This window comes from Molothrus ater, chromosome 10 (assembly GCF_012460135.2).
Source record: "Molothrus ater isolate BHLD 08-10-18 breed brown headed cowbird chromosome 10, BPBGC_Mater_1.1, whole genome shotgun sequence".
Classification (NCBI taxonomy): Eukaryota; Metazoa; Chordata; class Aves; order Passeriformes; family Icteridae; genus Molothrus; species Molothrus ater.
The window spans coordinates 6,308,514-6,332,494 of NC_050487.2; the positions used below are offsets into that span (position 1 = coordinate 6,308,514).

Sequence of the window (23,981 nt, forward strand, 5' to 3'; positions counted from 1 at the left end):
TGAGATCCATTCCTGTCCTGGCCATTGGAGCACCTGCTCCAGCATTTCCTTTGTGAGCAACCTTGCTTTAGAACAAAAGGAAGAACTTTAATTTTTTGGGAGCCCTGCAAAACTAACCCATAGTATGCTGTGACTGAAGGGAAACATCTTAAAAGCATCATTTCTTGGGACTAGGAATGGGCTGAGAGCCCCAGAGCCAGAGCCTGTGCTGCAGGGCATGGAATCCAACCAGCCTGGATAGTGTAGCTGGAGCTGGGAATTCCCAGCAAACCTCCTTGGACCATAAATGCTCAATCCTGGGTATCAAACTTCCAGCTGAGGGAGAGAGGAACATGAAAGTGTGGCCACAATTGTTCTGTGTCTGTCAAAACACACCTCAGCCAGAAGATGCTTTGAACCAGGTGTTTCTGAGCCAAGGCTCCTCTGGGGCTGTGGCTGGATGAATTTATTCTACACTGAACTACTGAGGCTCTGGAAGTTCCTGACAATTGTTACTGAAGCTGGATTCAGATTTTCTAGTGCTGAGCACCAGTGAGATGAGGCTGGATGGGAGCACAGATCCATGGCTGCTGTCAGAGTTCTGGTGACTCCCACCCTCTTCCCCATGCCTCAGGAATCTCCTCCTCAAGGTTCACCTCTCACATGCTCCTGCCTTTTAGCCAGCTGACTTAGTAGCCACTGAAATAACAGCCTGGAAAACCAAAATACAGCTTTTAAAGACACACCTTTTGTCTTTGCAGATCATGTGAAGATGACTATGACACAGATGAAGTCTTACCTCCCCCTGAAACTGGAGAAAAGTCAGACAAGCTAATTATCTCAGATCTCTGAGCTTAGAGAAGTGGAAGACAGCCCATGTCTTTCAAACTGGATAGCATTCAGTCCCAAGGCACTTGGGGGTTTTCCTTAAATCTGTCATTGGAACAATGTGCTTTATTTTGTACACTGAAACTTGAGACCCCTTTTTGTCTTCCTGTGTAATTGCAATAAGGTAATTTCTATGAAAAGGCTTTTTACAATGTGTTATCATGCACACTCCTGAAAATGGTGATTGCACCTTGTTTCATTTCTATATAAATTCTGTTATGTCCCCAGATGTGCAATAAATGCCAGCAGCTAATGATTACCTGTAACAGCTGGATGCAACATCTATAGTGGTCGTTTCTCAGTTCTGTCCTGTGCCACTCTGTCCCCTTGGCTTTATACCAGGAGTGACAAAAGAGCTGCCAAATTAACTTAAATGTGTGTCTAGAAATCTTTTAGAACACAGGTCACTGTGAAGTTCTTTTTTTCCTTCCTGTCCTGGAAACAAAAGGAATGTGCCTGCACAGGGGGAGAGTGAAGTCCCTTTGTGCTTTGTCCCCAGGCTCGTTCCCTGGGCTGTTTCACTGCTGTGGATCTGTGAGCAGTTTCAGCACTACACCACATCAGCTTCTCCTGGAATCTGAGACAGAGTTACCTGTTCTAGTCCTGTGTCCCCTCCTGTGCTGACCTGCCTCTAGCCAGAGCTTTGTCTGTGTAGATTTCTACTTTGTGGAAGCATTTTGCAGAGTATGTACAGCAAATACAGCTCTCTGCTGTTCAGCTGCTGCATCTGATGTGCACCACTTCCGTCCACTCCTGTGTTCTCCTCCTCACCTGTAGCCTTCTTGAACCTGTAGCCAAGAGACTAAGCTGAGATAATGAAGAAAAAAACCAACCCCCTCTATTAACTAGTAAAGGCATTAGTCTGTATTATTGCCAAAATTAATTTTTCTCCCAGGCTCAGGGAGGAAATGCTGTAACTAATGAATTCTTGCTTTAAGTGCAAAATTAAACCAACTTTCCCCTTAGAATCACAAGTGATATCATCACTGCTGCTGCAGCTGGCTCTCCTGGCCAGCAGGAACTGTGGTTCAGCACAGGGGTGATTAGAACAAATTCTTCATTTTAGCCCTCATATATGTACAAGCAGTTCTGGGCTTTATCTTCTCAGCTGGGACAGGTGTGAGCCCTCCCAGCTGTGCCCAGTCTCTAATGCTGGGTTGCTGGGTGTGCCCTGTATCTCCTGGAGAGCCTCGGGCTGTGCCTCCTGCTGGAATTCCTGGGAGTCCCGGGCACTGCAGGACTGTGTGTCCCTACGGACAGGAGGGGACTGCATCCCTTCGGTTCCTGCAGGGGTCACTATCCAAGTGAGGAACGGGCTGATCACTCACTCCAGTGCACTCTGGGCTTTTCAGGAGCCTCTGAAGCCCAGGCCTGGCTGCCCCTGCCCAGGGGGATGTGCTGCTGCCTCCCTGGGGGCAGAACTCTCCACCATCAAACTCGGGAAGTGAGAAAAGGTTTCAGCTGAACTGAGCAGATGCATACACACCCCCGGATCCTGGACTTGGTATTTGGGAAACTTCTGGATGCCCACACTGTTAGCAAAGGCCCTGCCAGGTGACCTGCATCCCATAGTTACAGATGAAGCAGGGAGCACCCTGTCCAAACCAGGACAAGCCCCTGGAATGCAGCAAGCACACAGCGTGTCTGGATCCCAGCTCCATCACTGCCATAACCTCAAAGGGAAAATCTTCCCTGGAGTGATTCCACAACTGCCCAAATGCAGAACCACCAAGGAACTGACTGCAGGAATGGACACAGGATCAAGGTCCCACAGCTGCTGCTTGGAACCAGCTCCAGCCACGTTTTCCTGAGAGGAACCTGAGCACAGCAGGAGTTCACCTTTCCCTCACTGCCATGGTCCAGAGGGCCCTTTCAGTTTGATGTCCTTTTACATCTCTCCAAGGACTAAGATTCCTCAAAAGGAACAAGAACCTGACCCCATTCTGGGCTGAAATGGAGCCCTCATGGTGCCCCAGCAGCAGCAGTACTGCAATGGCTCGTTTGCCAGTTCTGGAAGGCCTCAGTCACCCACCACGTCAGGGTCTTTATTCAGGGCTTTTTGCAGAGGGCCTTTAATTCAACCCATCCCTGAATTCAGGCTCACACCTCACACCACACCAGCCTAAACTGATGCTGCAGAAGTCAGAACCCAGAGTCTGGTGAAACTCACCAGCTGCCTTCCAAAGGTTTGGCTCAATAAATGGAGACAGGAAGCTGAGAGCTGCTCTGCTGAGCCCAAACCCAGCCCCTCTCTCCTACAGACAGACACCCAGTACTGCTACAACAACATAGACCCAATCCATGCTTTCTGGTCGGTCAACACAAGCTAATCCAAAAAATCCTCCAATTTACAGCAAATATTTTGCATTCTGTGTGAATAGGACAAGCTGTAGAAGCCACTGTTACTGTGGTGGCAATGCAGAATCTGTAGTAATATTCCAGGAATGGAAATCCATTCTCTGTCCCTAAAGTACTTGAAAATAACCACAATTCAGCAGGCACACGTGCATTAACAGAAGGTGTTCTACACCCCATCTGTGACACAGCCCTGTCCCCAGCTGCTCTGGATGGAAGGTTTGTAACTCTGCAGCATTTAAGTGAGGTAAATTTCCTGTCCTACTTCTTTGCTTTTTTCTGAGATAGTCAAGGGTGCTTGTGTCCAGCCAGAAGAGCTGCTCAGCTGCAGTGAAGCAGCCCCAGAATTCCTGCCCAAAAGATTTGCAGGAGTCCCTTGGCTCTGGCTCTGCCTCCTGACTCCATGTCAGTGCCACTTCAGATGCTGCATCCTGGGAAAGATTCATCCTGCATTGTTCAGTGCACATCCAGCTCACACTGAAGGCTTTTTAGGAAAAAGCCTAAAAAAGCCTACTACAAGTAGTCAGAAAAGTGAGTAAAATTCAGTTTTGCATGATAAAAATAGGATTGTGCTTATTTGTTCTCTCTAGTTTGCCTTTGTCTAGCAAAATGAAGCCCTGTGTTCTCACAAACCTCTTGTTTTTTACTGTTGTATCACAAACAGTAATACAACTGTTTGGGATTGTATTGTATCATAAATATTTTCTCTCTGCAGTACTGAGGTGGGAGGTATGGCTCAATATTACTGCTGGAATGGTACTGGTTGGATTTTTTCTCAGTAGTGCTTGCTGCATCCCAGTTTTTGGCAGTGAACCCTGGGCACTGCTCCAGCTCCCCTCCTGCCTCTGAGGGGCAAGTGCTGCAGAACAGACATGGGCAGCAGAAGAGGGATTCCAAAGCCTTCCTGCTCTCCTGAACCAAGGATTTAATGAAGCTGACTCAAGACACTCTAACCAAGGTACTGGGCTTAGTTTCTAAAACAAAACAGTCCTGAAAGATCACTGAACTAGCACTGTAACAGTATGGATTTGGAGGCTCTAGATCAGTATCTTAGCTCTATGCAACCAAAACTGAACCTCAGTGATGAGCAGGAGCTACTGTAAGAAAAACATAAACAGAGCTTCCCCGTGTGCTCATCTTCTCACTGTATCACTGGGTGAGGGGGTTAGAAACTGAATATTTAATAATAATAATAAAGGTTCTCATACTTTGTAAAAGTAGATTTGGATACATTTTGTGGTGGCATGGTTTGATCTTTGTATTTTTACTTTATATTTTCTTCTTTTTTGGCAAATAAAAGACTTTTGAATTTAAAAAGGAAAACCTGTCTTGGTGGTGGGGTAGAGTGTTACTGCTCACTTCATCTCCAGCTGCTGTGCCAAACCCTCCTTCCCTGCTGTGGTGAGTTCACACCACCCAGGTACCTGCAAGCAAATGCCTTCCAAAGCCAAAATTCCAGGTTTTCTTCTCAAAAAGACTGGGATAAAGCAATCTGACCACTTACCTCACTCATATCTGTGGTCTCAATGTGGAGCACTGTCCCTATGATGACTTAACAAAACATCCAACTCTCTCATTTCAACCTGTCCAAAAAAAAAAAAAGAGATATCTCATGGATCTTTTGCAAGTGGAATGAACAAGAAAAAAAAAGAAGAAAGAAATATAACGAAAGGGAAAACTAGTAATGCCTTTTCTAATTTACCTATATGCAAATGCTCAAGCAGAGTTTGTGCAGTGTGTTGTTCTTGTATTGCTTCACCAGGGAGTGCCTAAATGTGTCTATAGAACAGCCACTTTTTGGTGAGTTTCTTTAGGGTATCAAAAGCACTTCAACTTCTAAATTTAAATAGTTAAGACCAAAGATCTGCCTGTGATATTCTTGGTAGTACTGGAAGCAGCATCACCTACCTTTCAGAGGGGATTTCCTCAGCTGTGCCACACACTTGGAATGATCCTTTACAAGGGTGCTTGTTTGCATCCTTTCAGTTCTCCAATTTAGCAATCAAAAATCCTTTTCTAACTGATTTGCATAGAATTTAAATAAGAATTATCTGGGGAGGGGGTGCTTCTTGCATGCAGTAAAAAATGTTTCTGTGCTGGGTCTCACTAGAACCTCTGCACCATCCCTGTGCCACAGCTGTGGGATCTGTTCCTTGAAGCTCTGGGAGTTTCACAGAGGGAGCAGCTCCCTGCTGTGCCAGAAGTACCTGCCTTGGCAAACAGGATTTTCAGGTTTATTCTCTGTAACTCTGCAGGTTCTTCTGACACCACCGAATGCTGGGGCTGGCAGGGGCAGTCCCAGGCTGTGCTGAAGGCACCAAGGGCAGCTGTTCCCTGGTAAAATTTTCAGCTCCCATGCAAGGGAAGAACATCTGCAGGGAGAGGCTGCTGTGCCCCAGTGCCCCTGGCTCTGCACGGTGCTCAGACAAGGCAGGGAGGGAGAACAGCTCCTGCTGGGAGAGCCACAAGGTAACACATCCAGTGGGTAATGTTTTGTCTCCCCCCTCCTCTGGGATTTAATCCCAGACCCTGGTTTAATGTAGGATTGTTAAAGTTGGAAAAGACCCCCATGATCACCAAATCCAACCTTTGAGAGCTCCACCCTGCCCTCTAAGCTCTGTCACCAATGGCCACATTGACTTGTGTGTCTGAACGTTTTTTAACATGTCCTAATGCGTGATACCTGGGAAGAGCCTTTCCATTCCACTGGGAAGCACAGAGGGCTTCTCCTCCTTGTTCAGAACTATGTTCAGATCTGGATGGTCAGAAGCACTGGATTTTGTACCACTACACGTGACCAAAAACTGCTTTTTCTTTTTGACTCTGCTCTACAAATTACAAGCTTTAATAAAGTTTGGCAGTTAATCCCTGCCTTCAAGGGGATTGGGAAGAAAACTGGAATACCACACGCTTCCTCTATAAGAAATGCCCAAGCAGCTCCCTCTGTGCTAATGCTGAGAACAGCTCCCCAGATCCAAAGCCTTGCAGGAGGAACACCGGGAATTCCGGGCAGCCCAGCTGGGGCCAGGCTGGAGCTCAAATAATCACTGAGCTGCACCCACCAGTGACTCTCCAGCTCCTGGGGATGGGCAGCAGGGACAAGTCCCTCTTGGGCTGTGCTGGACTGCTTCTCACCCTGCTCTCTGCCCAAGCCAAGGCAGGAAGGCCCCAAACCAGGAAGCTGCTGTGGAAGGAATGCTCTCCCAACTGGAGCTGCTGGAATTCCTGTCAGCACCAAGACAATCCTTTCCATTGCTCAGCTCATAAACAACTAGCCAGGAGGGCAAGGAAACCAAACCAAGCCAACCCTAATTTAAACAATTAGAGAATTAATCATCAACACACTAAGTAATATTTAGACAGTGAGTTCAACATATGCCACACTGATGCCTTCAGCAGTTGCCAAATAGAATTAGAAAACTAACATTTATTAAATCAATTTGAATTTTAATATACATTTCAAGAATGTGGCAGCATAAAAGGAAATGTTTTTAGAAACAACCTGAATCTACCATTTGCAGTTTTACATTAACCATCAGGGCTCTCCTGTCGGCGCTCCGAAACACTCTTGACCTAAGTTCTCCAACTTTTGGTACCACATTGAATGCAGCAGTGAGATAGTAAAGATTCCAAATACTCCCACGTTTCTGGAGCAAAGGTACTTTGTATTTAATTTCATGAAAGTCCTAAAAATGTACCATCAACAATCTCAGCAAAACTCTGAACAGCTCTGCAAAAGCATTCCGACACAACCCGTGCTGTGCAGCCACTCCCAGACTCCGGGTCGCTACTTCGCTTACACGTAGTGGACTAATAAACAGATTTACATTAGTAGGTCACGATCAAACCACCAAATTAGAGACTGGTAGGATCCCTCTGGGTCAACACAAAAATCACATACAAGTTTAACTAAATACATTTTAATAGGACATCGTTAAATCTCATGAGGGCTAAAAAACACAGATCTTAGGTACTTGGGTTGGCAAATAAAGACAAGAATACTAAGAAGCATTTTCCACCATTTACTCATTATCAAAAATATTTTTCAACTCTTCTTGCAAAACAAAAACAAAAAAGTACAGACTGGACACGTACATCACATTTTTCTTCCTATGGCTTTAACCCCCCACCCTGCCCACCCCACAAAAAAGACGGGGGGAGAAACAAACCAAAACCAACAAAAAGCTCTGACCACATTCACAGAAAATGACACCATGGTACACTACAAAACAAAAGGAGGTGCCATTTGTGTCCAAAGGGTTTTGCTCATTTCTCGGTGAGGAACCGTCATTGTACGTGCTTTGTGCCAAATCAAAGCACACCCAGCGCCGGGCCGGAAAGCACCGCGGGGGCTGTGCCTGAGGAAAAGGGGAGATGGAAGCAGGAAAGGAACTAAAAAATCCACACACTATTTAACATGCTGCTGAAACAGGAATGGCCTTTAAAATCAGACAGTAATGTTTGTGTTCGAATCAGCCCATGTTTGGGTTGTGCTCTATCATTCCAAGTGGAGAATTTCTACTTTCACAAAGCAATCTCAACATTTTAGGCTTCCAACAAAGCCCTGAAGGCACAACTGAATCTTGTGCCTGCACTTTTATTTAGGGATTGCGCTGAAATCAACCATTTTTGCACAAAGCTGAATTCCTAAGAGGAATTCTTTCACTGTAACACTTTTCCAGATAAGCTCAACAACTTTGTGTTATTTTTCTATTTTCGAGCCTTTTGGCCCAGGTTGAAAAGCAATGACCTTCAAAAGCTGCTTTCAACATTTTAGCAAAAAGTGAGATAGGTTTAGGGTGGAGTGAGTTATAGATAGCTTATTCTGTTTAGAAAACACCCCAAAAATTTGACCTCTGATAGCCCTCGATCCCGTGCCCTGGCTGGGAGGTGCCTGTCAGCAGGAACTCCCCTCCGTGGGAGGGGTCCTGGCTCTGTTACAAACCTGATCAAACCCCCCCAGTGGTGATAAGTGCTGCAGCATCTCCCTGTAGCCCCGGCACCGATCAGCACCAGAGGGGGGAAAATCAGCCAAGGACTTCCTGTAACCCACAAAACCCCTTCTCTTCCCTAGAAGCAACAGCAGTGAAACAGCAGGAACTTGAGAAAGGGAGAGGATGGTGCTAACAGAACTCGAGCCTTTGAAGGCTACCAGTGATGTTCTGCCCCAGCCCAGCCCCTCAGTGACTTGTCACGCACAGGGGGCTGGCACAGAGGGGCAACTGAACAGGGATGTGACCCGTGAAGTGTCAGGAAGACAAACCCCAAGGATGATGATGTCATTACCAGGACAGGGTATCCAAGCTGGAGCTCAACCTTTGCATCCACCCAACCCTCCTGAGCCTTGCCTGCAGCCTGAGATGCCTTTTGGCCTGCCAGCTCAGTATATTTATTAATCTTTTTTAACTGTATGCTGTTCAGTAGAGGGCACAACCAATTCTCACAATCACCACTACCTACCCTTTCTGGAGTGTATCCCCCAGCTCGTACTGCCTTTCCCACAGGAATGTCAGGTCATTTCCTGCTCATGGTGACTGTAACCCATCAAATAATTATTTCTCTACACCATCACCTAGCACAGTTGAGATGCACTATCTGGATGCTACACTGAAGCCAAAGCTTTGACTGAGCACAAAGCATGAGCAAGTACAATGAGGTCAATATATTCCTTGTCAAAAGATCTTGTGATAAAATCATTTACATCAGCAATCCATCTCAAACTATGAGGTGCTGTAAGAACTAAAAACAGTTTTAGGGTAACTCCTCCATTATCTGCAACTATTTCCCAGACACTAATACACAGAACATAGCAATGAAAAACACTTGATACAAGTGATCTAAACGCAGGAGCTCCAGCAAGTTAAACAGAACCATAGCTGCCTTAAACCTGTAGCAGTTCCCCTACGGATGGCAGGGAAAAGAAAGAAAGGTTTAACAGTCATATCTCATGTCTATAGCTTCATCCAAACTTTTCTCATCGTGTGTACTGGCAGCTAAAAACGTCGTTACTGGTGACCCTGTCACATTGATTACACTGGTGCTTGTGCTGGCATTGCGCACGGCAATGCTTGTCACATTAATGCCCAAAGTAAGCCGAGTCTGCTCCAAGGCCTTTTCTGGCACTGCAAAGGCCTCCAGCTTCTTCTCCCCGTTAGCCATGTAGGAGTTTTGGCAGCCACGGCATATGCAGTCAAGGCAGGCTTTGCGGTTAGAGTAGCAAGGGCAGCGTTGGCCACGGCATGTAAGAACACTTGGATTTTGGGTGGCACGACCACATTTACACCCTTTCTTTTCTTGTGGCTTTTTATACACAGTTTTCGTTGGGCTTCCTGGCATAACATTACTGCTGGGAACTTTCTCCTTTGCCTTGTCTTTTGTTTTCAGCACCCCCGGTTTGGCTTTCGGGTGGGATTTCTTAGGGGCGTGTTCTAAGTTCTTTTTCACGCTTTTGTTAGACAGGAGCACAGTTTTACTGATTTTGGGAGTAGTTCCTCCATTGGGTACAGTCGCAATAGGCTGCAAAGACATTTTATTTTCCTGTTTGACCGTGACGGGAGCCGACGCTCCCAGCGTGGGGCCGCAGATGATGCTGGAGATGGGCAGAGGCTGAACCTTCTCGCTGTCGCTTTCGGAGCGAGAGCGCTTCCTGTTCAGCTTCACCACCTTGGGCGTGGCTGCCGTGCAGGAGAGCCCGTGAGGAGAAGCATCTGTGGCCATGAAAATGTTATGGCTGAGGGGAGGGGGGGAGAGCTGCAGGAAGGGGCCGTTGGCCATGTTGGCCTCCAAGGCGGGCTGCAGGTTGGAGTCGCACACCTCGCCGCTGGACACGGTCTCCAGGCTGCGCAGCACCTCCTCGACGCTGAGCAGCAGCGACCCGCCCGGCTTGATGTCCTCGCTGAAGCCGCAGATGTCGATGCCCGCGGGGCACAGGTCGCTGGTGGCCACGGTGTCACACACGGGCTGCAGGCCGCCGGGGATGTCCTCGGTTTTGATGTAATCCCCGGTGCTGCACACGTCGATGGCGCTGGCGTGCTCGGGAGAGGGGATGCTGACGCCCAGCTTCTCCACCGCCAGCCCGTTGCAGGGGGGCAGCCCGTTGATGACAGAGCCCCGCAGGTCCAGGCTGGGGGTGCTCTCGGGCAGCGCCGTGAACCCCCCGGGCGCGTCCGTCGCCAGCTCCGACGTGGAAGGGACTGGGGAGTGCGTCAGACACAGAGCCAGGGCTGCATCCGAGGACTTGTCGGTGTCCTCGTGCAGCGGTGCCCCATCCTTGAGCAGAGCCAGCAGGTCTGCAGAGCAATCCACGGCCTGGATGATGTCCCGCGCCAGCGGCGTCTGCGTGATGTACTCGCACAGCTTCTTGTAGCAGTTCACCAGGATGCTCAGCTGCTTGTTCTCCTCAAACTGCTCGTAGTCCTTGCACCAGCTACACGAGGGCTTCATCATCATCTTCTTGCCTTTGCACGTTTTGCAGACATAATGCTGACAATTGGAGTTGGTAGGAGCAATAGGGTCTTGTAGCAAATTTCCTATGAGAAAAAGGAAAAGGAAGATTACAATGGACTTAAGGCAGGTTTCCGAGACATTACTGGATGAACTTTTTTTGTACTATCAAAAAAAGTTACTCAAAAAGTTGAGTTATTCACAAGAAAACATCCCATCCAAACAACTGCCCATACAAATTCCCACAGCTGCCAACCTGGTTTTAAAACATTAGATAAAATTAGAAGAAAGCCATCGCACCACAACTTGAGTGCTGCAGCCTTTAGAAACATTCTCAACTACAACACTAATGATCACCTTCTCCCCTTCAGCTTTGTCCAAGGAAACTTACAGAACACACAAGATTTCTATGAATTTACCAAAAGTGAAATAATAAACTTCCATGATAACTTACTGCAAAGATTTTAATGGAATTAGTAAAAACAAATGGGAACAGAGCAGAGAGAGGGAAAACTCTGAAAGGAATGTAAAAATTATGAAATATCTACCTCTAAACAGAAGAAGACACAGCAGACCTTGTTATTTTTCATTTAGCATTTAGTGAAGCCATCAGAGTAAAGAATTTTTTTCTCAATATTTTACTGTTTAGAATGAAAAAATAATAAAAATCAGCTACTAAAGGAATCCATACACCCCTGACAGCCCAGAAAGTTTCAGGCCCCCAGCACTGACGGTCTGGAAGGTTTTGTCTGCAGATCCCCAAAACTGTAAAAACCTGGAAGAATGGTTTTGGTTTTCCTTAAGAACAACTCAAATATTACCTAAAGATAAAATATGAAAGAACAAGTGAAACTAAATTCTGTATAGAAACAATCCAACTAGTTCCTATATCCAGAAAGTGACAGCATTGCTTTGCTATTTCCAGGCAGCTCTAGGCCAGAAAGATATTCCATCTCCTAAATTAAATTGCAGAGTATCTATAGTCATCCCCAGCAACAGGGCTCCCTCCCCTCCCAGCAGCACATTCTCAGCTCTGATCAGATCTTTCTCTCATAAGGAGCCTCTGCTGGATGAGTTACAGCCATCAGGGAATTCCCACCCAGCTTTTCCAAAGTGAAAACAATCTGCTGCAACAAGTGAATAAAATTAAAACTTGGGAAGAGGAAGCAAAGTGCATGTATCAAATCAGACTGGGATAAAAACCCCAAAATATCAAAGATAATTTCTCTCATTGCTCACTTCTCTGACCCCTTTTCCCTGCATTCCCTGATTTCTCTTTGGGAAGGGGCGGCTCCCAGCACCTGAGCCGTCATTCAGTGGGTGTGGCTTGATGTAAACTGGGTTTTGGGCAACAAATCACAAGAGTCAGTGCTCAGGTTGGCATGACACAGTAATTTTTAACAAATGGAGAGAAATCCAGTTGTTCAGCAATCTGGCAGGTGGCACAAAATGAGCCCTGCCCTGTGTCACAGTGTAACAAGGCCCCACCAGCAGAAGACAAACACTCATCACATCAAGCTGGGAAGGTTAAAGCCAGCAGACAGAACATGAAGTCTCACAGTCCAACCTGCAGGGGGAATTATTGGGTTTTTTCCCCAAGTTCCCTTGACATGACACAATATAAACAACACAGGCAGAGGTGGCCATTGTGGTCCTAAGATGGAAATTGATTTCAGGAGAAAAGTTCCCTGAAGAGAACAAAACCAAAACTTTAAATCCCACCATCTCCTCAAAGAAGCTCTGTCCTTCAGCAGAGAGCTCCCCAGCAATGGTCCAGCCCCCTGGATCCTGAGTCCAACAGGACCAGCAGGAGCTGTGCCCTGGCCAGTGCAGACACTTCAGAGCCTTGGAACTACAACGCTCCCAGGGCCAAAAGCCACCAGTATTAATTAATTCCCAATTAATTAATGACACAAAGCAGCTGGGAGCACTCCTCATCCACCAGTAGCCTCTCTTGGCTCCTTAGGACAATAAGGCTGAGTTATTATGCTTTGCAGAACTAAAATACTTCAGAGATAGCACCAAATAACAAGATACCACCTTAACTTTTAATTAGATTTTTAAAAAAAGGCATCACCAACAGTGTGTTTTATTTCTCCCAAAATAAATTTGGCTGTAACTCCTGAATAAGTACAAATGCTAAAAGAAGATACAGGAAAATTTAAATTTCTGGAGGCTTTGAGGGAAAAACCAGACGGACTGACAAGACAAAACACTTCACATGCTCTCACTGCCAGGAAGAACAGAGCAAGTTCTACTCCCAGTAAATGCCAGACAACCTACACTGGAGAGACATTAGGAATTGCCTGAGCTGTGGGAATATTTTCTGTTTCAACTCATCTCATTGAATATTCATTCTTCAAAGTTTCTCTCTTGTATGGATTCTGTGGCACTATCACTCTTCTCAGTCTTAATACTGACAGGTTTAAAAACAAATGTCAACCATGAGATGCTAATTTCCCATAAAATTAAGTTTCAGTACTTGTAATACTCAGGGAGGGGCACTAAGTCAGCAGCACTGTCCCACAAACAGCAGCTGAGCCTTTTTGGAACCTCGAGGTTTTGCATGGCAAGATCTCACTTTTGCCTGGGGGCCATCAGTGCTGCCCCTCTCTAGAAATTTTAAAATTTATATAGATCTCCAAGATATAAATACCGTGGGCCCTGAAGTTAATATTTTTCCATGCTTATAATTTAGTATTTATCTAAGCTAAATGTAATTTTTCATTTTATTGTGCAGCCACTCACCTGCATTAGACCCTTCCACAATTACTCACACCCTGTGTGGCCTGGTGCTACTGAACCCTGCTCTGTCCTTACTCACTCTCTTTTCTAAGGGGTTTATCAATAGACCAAAAGCAAAACTGTGTTCTTACAAAGCCTCCAATACAAGACTTTCCTTCCACATCAGCTCTTAACTATCCTGATTTCAGGAAGGTTGACTAAATACATTCCTTAATATCAGCACTTACAATTAATGAGGAGTATATACAGAGGAAAAACTTTTAATATATTATTTACCAAACATCCCAGCTGATCTGGAAAGGCTGTCCCGGGGGCTGGAGGGAGGTCACTTAAAACACATGGAATACTTCCTGCTGTGGTCCTTAATGAGCATTATTTCACAGCTGCAGGGACAAGGGGAAGCATCTGCAAATTGTGTCTCTGAGACCAAAGGGAGGAGAAGAATTGGGAATCAAAACAATTGTTAAGGTGTCTGTATCTAGCAAATACTCTCCTAATGGATGAAATTCACTGTGAAGAAAGGCTTGAACAGGTAGCTCCAGCTATTCTCAACTATCCTCAGCAAAGGCAGAAAGGGCTAAACACAAATATCTAATTTAGGGTCCTTGGAAATGCTACTGGAACATTAATCACTAAAAATTATCTTGGCTTTTCCAACAACCCAAAGTCTTAAGAATTATTTCATTATTTAATCTTAATTTCATGAAGTAAAATAGAAAAAAATAAGTCAAATTCTTTTTACAAATACAAATTTATCCCTGGGGTTGATCCTGGCTGCACTGGGATCACCAGAAGCACTCTGGTGCTCAGCCAGCACTGGGGCAGCCACGGCACACAGGAGGAGAGGGCAGCTCACCCACCAACCTGTGCCCAGCAAACAGCACAGGGAGCACCAGATTATTCATAAACCACAGCTACAGAAACAGAAATGCTGAGCCTCTACCAAGCTCTGAGGAGCAGGAAGCTCTACCCATCTGAGGTTTCACACACAGACTTCTACATGCCAAGGACCCCGAAGTCATAGCCACAGCTGGAGCTTTGACAGCTGCACTGCTGTACTGTCAGTCTTTTCATTTTGGGATTAAACATCATCTGATTGTTTCTACTAAAATAATCAGCAACAGCCAGAAAGCTCCAACAACTTGTCCAAGCTTCAGAGCTCAGGAGCACCTGAAGGACAGGAGCTGGATCTCAGAGTGTGACACCACTGCTCAGGGTTTGTCTCAGCCACCCCTCTCCTGCAGCTCCAGGGCTGCAGCACAGCGGGAAGGCAAATCCTTGCTCTTCCCTGAACTGCTCCCTGCCACCCCACACAGCATCTTCTCACCCAAGAAATGATCAGCTGGAGGCCACTGAAGAATGAGCAGCAGCTCAACGAGGCTTTAAGGCAAAACACAACAGAAAATACCCTCAAAAGCAGCGTTTCCCGAGTTGGATAAACCCCCTAAAAGCTCTATTTGCAAAACTATCTGACGACAGACAGGCAGGCATATGATGAGCAGCAAAAAGGTCTGTCAGCCATCTGCAGAGGAATACAACAAATGTGTGGGATCTGTTTTAGAGGGGTGGGAGATCTGGGTACTTCCTAGAAAACAAGAAAACTGAATACATTCTGACTCACAGAGATTAGTGCATGGACATGACAGCAGAGAAAGGTCTCACAGACCCCAAGCCCTAACCCCCCCCAATTCCAGACCCACACTCAGGGTGGGCTGGACCACGTTGGATTTGATGAATTTCACCAAAACTGCACCAAAGTCAGGAGACAGATTCCCCAGACTGATGTTTGTCCCACCCCTGCCCTAGTAGCTGTCTCAGGTAATAAAATGTTGGGCAGCTCCTCTCAGTGAAACCTGCTGGATGCCCTGTCCCCAGGTGTCCCACCCAAAGCATGTTCCCAAAATGTGCTCTGAGACACAACCACATCTCTGCAACATTCCAGGGGCACAGCTCTGAACCCACAGCTGCAGAACATGGAACAGAGTAAGGGCAGTTCACAACAACAGCACTACAGATGTGTGATCCTTCCATGGGCTTTGACACAAGGCTCTGTACAGAGAAATTGTTCAATTCGGCCAAAAAGAAGAAACAAAAAAATGTTCCCCAAGATTCCCAGTACAGAACTCTGAGAAACAATAAGAGTTTCCCTGCGAACTATGAGAAATGATTTCTTCCTGCAAACACCACCCTGCCCTTAGATCACCCCAACCACACCACCAGAATTTGACCAAGACATCCACAAACACTTAAAAATTCCTTGCTGGGTATAATGGAAATGTGAGGGACACGAAAAAAAGAAGCACTAAAAAACCCCAAATCAACTAAAAATACTTATTTCAAAATTTTATCAGAGAAAACGTTTTGCTGGCTACTGAATATTTCTGCACATCCTCCATGAACACACAACTATGAAAAAATTGCTAAAGACATTATTACCCTCATATAGGGACAGTTGTGACTAATGAATTAATGTTTGTATAACTCTCTGACAAAATAAAAACTGCACTGTTTTTGCCTGAACACCATGGGAACCCAAATTAACCATGATCAGAAGACAGTTAGACTATTTTTCTTTATATTTGGAGAAATACAGTCAACCTATTTAGCTGAAGTTCAAGGAAAAAAACTACAACAAATTGCATTATAACTGCAGAAGGGACTGACTGCCTTGAGCTCACCCCCCACATAAGACACAACAGAATATTTTTACTAAGTCCTATGTCAAAGTTATAGTTCTGTTTGAAAGTCCTTGTGTTTACAAAATCTCTGGAAAAATTCTAAATGTATTTTTAGCAAACTAGGTGATAAAGTTCAAACTTTGAGGCTTTAAGAAGATGGATAAATTAATCTTTTTCACCTTGCATTGTAAAATTTTCACATAATGATGTTTTCCAAAAGTCAAGATTGCTGTATTTTGAGAAGTTTCAAATAGCAAAGTTAACATTTCTCCTATGGGTATAAAATAATGACATGTTTCTAAGCTGCACAAACACTCACAAGAGTTAGAACTTCCTTTGGAAGTTATAGATCAAGTTCATCACATTCCCAGAGCAAACAAAAAGCAGTGAAAACAATTTTTGCACACCAACCAAAAATGCTGGCAATGAGAATCTCGGAGTGAAGCGAGCAGTGCCACAGTGCAGAGGGCGCCAGCCGCGGGCGGGCTCAGGAGACCCCGAATTCCATCACGGCAATGCCTCCGGGAGAGTGGGAAACCTGTGCTCCCTGCAGAGCTCCGAGCGCAGCACAGGCTCCACTGCCAGCACTTCCCAGCCATTGCCCAGCCCCAGGGAACGTTTTCTGCCCTTACTAAAGGCTCCAACTCAACATCCAGGAATGCGCAGTCGGTATTGAGAGGCATGACTGTAAATCTTGGGTAGCAAAGCAAACAGAGGCAGAGGAAGGTGCTGGAGTGCTCCCTGCCCAGGACGGCAGAGCTCAGCCATCCCAATAAAGATGCCTCCTGGCAACACATTAACTCCTCTCTAAACACTCGGGAACACAATCGCTTTAATCAATATCCTCAGGCACCACCAAAGCCATCCATCACCTCCCAGCTCCTCTCCAATCCCAGCAAAGACAGCACTGCAACTCTCTTTGGAAGTCACTGTCACCCAGCTGCCACCGAGGGGACCACAGCTACTTCTCTTCCTACTCGATTTTCCTCTAAGGCAGAGGAGTATTTTTAGTTTAGAAACCAATTTAAATTCTACTGGCAGAACTTTCTGTTATCAAAACTTCTGCAGTACAATGCAGACAACCTTGACAAAGCAGTTCTCCCAGGAGTCACACACAGGGTTTGAAAACAGGAAAGGGAAACGAAGTTGAGTAGGGAGATTTTAAGAGGAAATCACCCAACATGTTCTTGAGTAAAAATTGGTGTATACAGAGATGTGTGACTGGACATTTTATAGACAACTGCTCCCCACACCAAGCACAAACAGAATACCTGCAGCAGAAGGTATTTGATAGGTACTTAGTCCCCTGGTCCATGCTCTCTGATGTTTGTTTCAGAGATGCTGATTATTTTTCACATTCTCCACAAATTCAGAAGTGTTTTGGCAACCATTCATGACCATATTTAAGGGAAAAATAATGTACTTTTAAAAACTACCAGTACTTTTGTTTACAGTATTTCTCATAACTGAAAACAGAGGAAAGAAGAAAATGTCAATGGAGAAAATACCTAAAAAACCCCACGGAACCAGATCAATTTTCAAACATAAAAGGAAGCTCTGATCTAACAGCACAGATCATGAATCAGCCTTCACTCTCCTCAGCCTTGGAAGAATGGACAAGGAAGAAGTCCTAAGCTAAACTTTTCCATCACAAAACTTTAAAAACTCATGGTTTTTTCACTCTAACACTGTTATCATCCAAGCTCAAATTAGCCATGGCTCACATCCCAAATGGAAACTCCAGTATCATCCATATAATTAGGTTTTATTAGAATGGGAATTTGTTTCATCTCCCTTATTCCATGTCTGTGACAGGAAACTGAATTTTCCAGGAAGTTTCCATCTGTTTAGGTGTCACTCAAGTACCTCCCCTTTGAAGGAAGTTCAGTCCAACTGTCCAGGCCCAGTTCCCACCATTTCCCAGTACAGAGTGCTGCCCACAGCCCCGAGCTCTCTGGGACCTGGAACCACACCCCAAGAGCTGCTGACCAGGGAAGGGCACTGGGGGACACAGGAACTGCAGAAGCAAAGGAGAATGACCTCAGAGAGAGGAGAGGAAGAGGAGGAGAAGCCTTCACATGGACAGAATGGCACAAAATGGAAAATTTTACACAACTGTATACCACCAACTATGGAGGCATTTCAGATGTAGTGCCAAGTATAATTGATTATAATATGTATTTATATTGTACACTCCATTCAACTTTGGCAGTACAAAACTCTCAAAACAGGCTATTGCTTTTACACAAGAGCAGGAGGGAAATAACATCCTTACACTATTCTTTATATAGAAAAACAAAAGTTAACAGTTTTTATTTTACTTTTTAGGCAATCCATGCCATTGTCCATGCTGGGAGTTGCTTCCACAATGCTGCTGCAGCACTGAGCCTTCAACCCCTGGCTAAAATCATCAAGAGCTGCCTCAGAGCACCGGATGGGGCTCTGTGAGTACCAGCCTGTGCTGCCATGGGTTTCTTTGTTCCTCCCCCCTAATCTCCCTAAAGCCACATGTTGTCTCACATCCCCTTACTGGGATTACAGGATGTTTAAGACAAGAACTGTATTCTCATCCTGTATTTCCCAGCACCAGATGGGTTCCTGGCCAAGCATAAAACGTTGTCCTGCAGCCCTGCCAGCTTCCAAGACCTCTCTCAAACAGCAATAACCATCTTTCACATACCTTTGAAATATCTTTCAGAGATTCCATAATGAAGTTTGCTAAGGATAAAAAGCTAAGCTGATCTGACTGGCAATCCTATCTCTTATAAGCATTTCAACTCTTACAAGAATTTCAGAGAAGGCTTTTAATGTTGAAAAGACCAATGATTTGCAGTTACCAGAGAATGGCACTGCTAAGGTGTTTATCCCAATGGACAGCACCTTTAAAACATAGAAGTTTGTTGCATAAATTCTACTATGCTATTTTCAAACTAAATGTGTATTAACATGCAATTTTATAATAATCACTTTATTGCAGAGGCTGAAACTTGTATTTCACATCCTCAAAACACACAAGGCACAGCCCTTCTGCCTAATGCACACTTGGGAGTAGTTATTTTCAAGTTTTAAAAGCTCTAGGAAATATTGTCTTATACGTCCCTATAAAAGGATGATGTATTACCTACAGCACTGTCCAGGAAACTGTCACATGATCACACTGAAATCCTAGAAATACACACACGGCTGTTCCAGCTACAGAACTGAACCCTTATCACCCATCATGAGGCAAGAGGGAGACCTTGAATCCACCCAGAACTGATTCAGCTGACTTGCACTGACATACTGTATTTACATTTTGGCTTTCTACTGCTGCAACTCCATGTGTGCCAATCTGAATCTGAAATCAGAGCTTTAATTAGAACTTCATAATTATGTGGGTCCAAAAACTTCTGCCACCCCCCTGCTATGTGAGCTGGTGTAAAAGACTATGGGATCACAAGGAAATGAGCTGGCTTATGCCTCGTGCTTTGGGAGCACAGTGGAAGCCCAGCAATGTTAGCTGATTTATGTAGCTAGCACTCATTTCTCCTAAAAACAGCTCCCTAAAATTAAAGGGACAATCTGGACCATGGAATTAATACCTGCAACATAACAAAACATTACAGAATGCACTCAAGAGAGATTACACACTGAGAAAAAGCTGATGACATCAGGAGCACTAATTTGTGGAGTAACTTCCCAAGGGAATTCCTAGAAGTCCAGCACTTGAGACTTTAACCACTAGTGATACTTCCTGCAGCATTTCTCCAACAAAGCACTCAGCACTTTACAAAGATCTGTGCAAGGAGAGTACCAGACACTCCCAGTTCCATGTCCATGGACCCAGAGCCACCTATTTGGGTCTCAGGGTCTAAAGAGACAAACAAATAGGGCAGCAAGAAGTGAGCATCAGAAAAACTTTCAAGTATTAAAACAAAAAAGCCAACCCAAACCCACAGTGCCCAGTTAGCTCAGCTGGTCAGAGCTGAGAGCAGCAAGGTTCTGTGCTCAGCCCCTCCATGGGCCATTCCCTACATGCCATGGCCCTTGTGGGTCCCTTCCAACTCAGAATATTCTGGGATTCTGGCAGAGTTCTGAGTGCTCACTGTCATGATCTCTCAATGTAGCCTTTGCTTCAGTAATTAGACTTCTATCTTTTAAACACCAAAGCTAAATGGCTGATGGTTGTACAGCGTTTAATGACCTTAAATATTCAGAAGGTGTAAAAGGTGTAACAGCTCTTAGCACTAAGAGAAAAGGAACACAAAAAGCAAATAAGAAAAAGATGGACTGGCCTTTACCAGTCAGAACTGCAGATTTGTGACACTGGGAATACCAGAGTGAGCAGATCTGTGTGGGGCAGGCCCACTCCCCCATGGCCACCTCGGGCCCTATACAGACACCTGAGTAACTCTGTTTTACTGCATGGCTTCACAGAGAGTGTGGAATTTACTGAGGCCCCTGGATACTGACACACCACAAACAGGAGTCCAGGAGGCACAGATAAGACTGGTTAATCAGCTGTAAGCAAAACATTTCAAATAAACAGCAGCTACAGTTATCTGAAAGCTGGCCACAGTGGGAAAAAAATATATACACCAAAGGAAGAACCCTAATATTCAAAGAAAATAAAGGGTCAAGAGAGAAAGCAGAACCATCAAGAGGTAGTTTTTAAATAGGAACATCTATGGAGGCACAAGGAAATAGAAGAAAACAAACTAAAAACCTGGTTTGGTCTACAAAACTGAGAGTGACAGAAAAACCAAGCAAGAAAAGCTGAAGAAGGGGGGGGAGGAAGCTCAGGAATTTGTGCAGGGACAAATTAAAGATAGACAATTTCAACAGCACAGAGTGTAAAACTAAGATTGCAAAAGGCCAACAAGGGAAGAAGACAAGGCAAGGAGAACAAAGAACATATTTCAGAAGACCAGGCTTAAAGTGGAGAGAGCACAGCAATGCAAATATCTTATTAAATAAAATCAGAACGATATTTGCATATTTTTTGGCAAAAGCAGTCTGGTGACTGACCAAAAGCAGGAGGAATTTATGGGAAGAAAGCACAAATGGAGTTGGAATCAATCGGGCCTAAGGTGATAAAAAATTAGAAGCAGAGATGCATCAACACTAGAATCGGGATTCCAGGAGGAAAAATCCTTAAGACAAATTACTTCAGGAAATGACGAGGCAGAGATCCTGGGAACGGGCTCCCTCTTTCCCAGTGCAAAGAGATCTCTATTTTCAAAGACTTTAAGTGGGAGGAGCCAATAGCGAGAGGATAGGAAGCATCTAACGCTACTTTAGCCGTCTCAACAGTTAAATCCTGATCCTGTAAATAAATAAAATATTTAACTTTCTAAACCCCAGTAATTCAATTCAAATCCAGTGTAACACACACATCGGTATCGACAAACACAGCGAACATAAAACCACTCTGTCAGGAAAATACAAACACAAACAGGCAGGACTTAAAACTACCAGAGGGAAAAAAGGAGATTTAAAAAAAATTACCAACCAAGAGGTCTAAAAAGGTCAGAGCTCCCTCCCGACACTGACCAAGGCTTCAAAGGGAAGTTCAAGGAAACCTAACAGTTTATTCCAGAGCTTCCTCCCAGGAACGGACACATGCCCCACTCCGTAAACACAGCAGAATGCAATTCCTTCCCAGTATTCCCCAGCCTGTAACACCGAAATTCCGGACACTGCCATTGCCCACAGCACACTGAACGCTCTTTTCTGGGGGACAGGAGTGGGGAAAGCCCAGCACACTTCCAGCCTGGATGCTTTTAATGGTAATATTCGTTACAGAACATTTATCTACTAGGCACAAAAAACCCAAAATCAGTTATTGTTTCCTGGCTTTCAATCGGAATTACTTATTGTTTACATTTCAAGGAGGGGGGAAAAATTACGAAGTTCCTCTTCCCCTGCCTCTACGGTCTGTATTTCGTTTGGGGCATCTTTTACCACGCTCGCTCTTAGTCATCGCTTTTTTAAAGCGATTAACTCCACTACACCGGGGTATTCCAATAACCACTGACAACCGCCGTACCCTCGGTGAAGCAGTGACCATAATAAAGCGCTGCATTTCGAGGCAAACACTCTCTCCGCGCCGCCACCGCCTTGGCAGCGTGCGCGGCTGCCGAGCCACAGCCCCTGCCGCCTCCCTGCCCTTGTGACCGGCCCTGCCCGCGGCTGCCCCGCGCCGGGGGCGGGTTCAGCCCGGGCAGTTCCCACTCCGCCGCTCCCGAGCGCCGAGCCGCCCCCCCGGCGGCCGCGGCACCGGGGACTCCGGGCCCGGCAAACTTTGCCGGGAGCTGCCCCGGAGCGGGCCGGGCGAGGCGAGGCCGAGGCAGCCCCGGTGCGGGCCCAGGGCCGTGCGGGAGCCCCGGGGAGGCTCATTGTGCCGGAACAAAAGAAAGATCCTCACCGCACACGCAGCAGGAGAGGGACTGCCTGAAGTAGGGCAGGAGCTTGTTAATCTCGGAAAAGGATTGGGGGTCCGCCGGGTCGTAGTTGAGCACCAGGCGGCTCGCGGACACGTAGAGAGCAGTGGCATTCACCGGGTTCATCGCCGCCGCTCGCTCGCCGCCGGCTGCGCGGTGCGAAGAAGGTCTGCGCGGGCCGCGGGGGCAGGTGGCCCCGGGGCGGGGGCCGGCCGGGTGTCACCTTGGTCCGGGGCCACCTGGAGCCGCGCGGCAGCGGCGGCGGCAGCGCGGAGGCCGCGGCGGCCCTGCCAGAGGGGGCCGCGCCGGCTCCTCCTCCGCCTCCCGCGGGGGAGGCCTCGCTCCGAGCGGCGGCTCGGCCCGGGCGGCAGCGGCGGCGCTACTGCAGGTCCCTGCGGGCCATACCCGCCCCGCCGCGGGGCCCCTGCTGCTGTCGGCGCCTCCCTCAGCGGCGGCCCGGCATGGCGGCGGCCGCAGGCAGGATCCGCGAACGGGCGCGGGGCGGCGGCGGGGCCGCGCTGCCCGATGCGGCGGGAGGGCGGCGGAGGCACCCGGGGTTCACCGCGGCCGCATCACCGCGGCGGCGGCGCCGCCTCCTGCGCGGGGCCGGTGGGCGCGCGGGCAGGGCCGGGCGGGCCGCGCGCGCTCCGCGGTGGCGCCGTTAGATCCGGCCGTCACTGCGGGGCCATCGCCGCCGCCCGCGCCGCGCATGCGCGCCCGCAGCGGGGCGGGGGGGCGCCAGCGCCCTCTAGCGGCGCCCGAGCCGGCAGCGGGGGCCGCGCGCAGGAGGGCGGGAGGGGCGCGCGCCGCCTCAGCGCCCGCCATGGGCCCCGCGAGCTCCCGGCGCTCGGGGCTTGGCACGGAGCCGCGGCCGCGCGCGCCGCCTCACGCACCCCCGCCCCGCCGTGTCTCCGGCTTTCCCCCTCACGGCGGCCGCGCGCGGACGCCGCGTCCCGCCCCTGTCATGGCGAGCGCCTCCGCTCGGGCCGAGGAAGCGGCCCCGCCTCTGCTCTCAGGCCGTGCTGGAATCTGCGGCCAGGCCTGTCAATACCTCGGGCTCCCGGCTGACGCACCGGCCCCTCCGCCGGCACGGACCGAGGCCGGGGACCTGTGGGGCCTGGCAGCTCTGGGGAGAGGTAGCGCGGGAGCTGCCGAGCGCACAAACCCCTCAGGACATCGCCAGCCTCCCACACACGGCTCTGTGGACAGAAGTCTGTCACAAACGTTCCTGCTGGAGACCCCATGTATAGCACAGCAGTGGATGCACAGGCTGAGGGCAGGTATGACCAAGATATAGGCACAGGCAGGACGTTTATGGAGGGAACTTGTTTTATTTCCTGCGTAATCACCAAGGCCATTCCACAGACTTCCAGATCCTGTGTTGCAACACTGCCAGCACCATCGGGCAGCCCTCTCCCTGCTTTTGTGTTTGGTGTTTTGGGGAACTGCCTGACAGAGCTTCTCCTTTTTC

General features: G+C 47.3%; 2 protein-coding genes across 2 annotated transcripts in view; one reads left to right on the forward strand and one right to left on the reverse strand.

The window, feature by feature from the left end:
• The window catches only part of LOC118690157 (serine/threonine-protein phosphatase 2A regulatory subunit B'' subunit alpha), a 40,162-nt gene extending 35,623 nt beyond the window's left edge, over nucleotides 1-4,539 (forward strand). Inside the window, 1 exon segment of the mRNA XM_036388885.2 lies at nucleotides 741-4,539. Coding sequence (XP_036244778.1) covers nucleotides 741-831 — 91 coding nt within the window. The 3' untranslated portion in view covers nucleotides 832-4,539.
• A 2,078-nt stretch (nucleotides 4,540-6,617) lies between these two features.
• MSL2 (MSL complex subunit 2) lies at nucleotides 6,618-23,070 on the reverse strand. Its single transcript, XM_036389099.2, has 2 exons — nucleotides 22,495-23,070; nucleotides 6,618-10,751 (listed from the first exon to the last, which is right to left on the reverse strand). The coding sequence occupies exons 1-2, from the start codon at nucleotides 22,634-22,636 to the stop codon at nucleotides 9,154-9,156; spliced, it is 1,740 nt and encodes a 579-aa protein (XP_036244992.1). The 5' UTR covers nucleotides 22,637-23,070; the 3' UTR covers nucleotides 6,618-9,153.
• Between the last annotated feature and the right edge of the window lie 911 nt (nucleotides 23,071-23,981).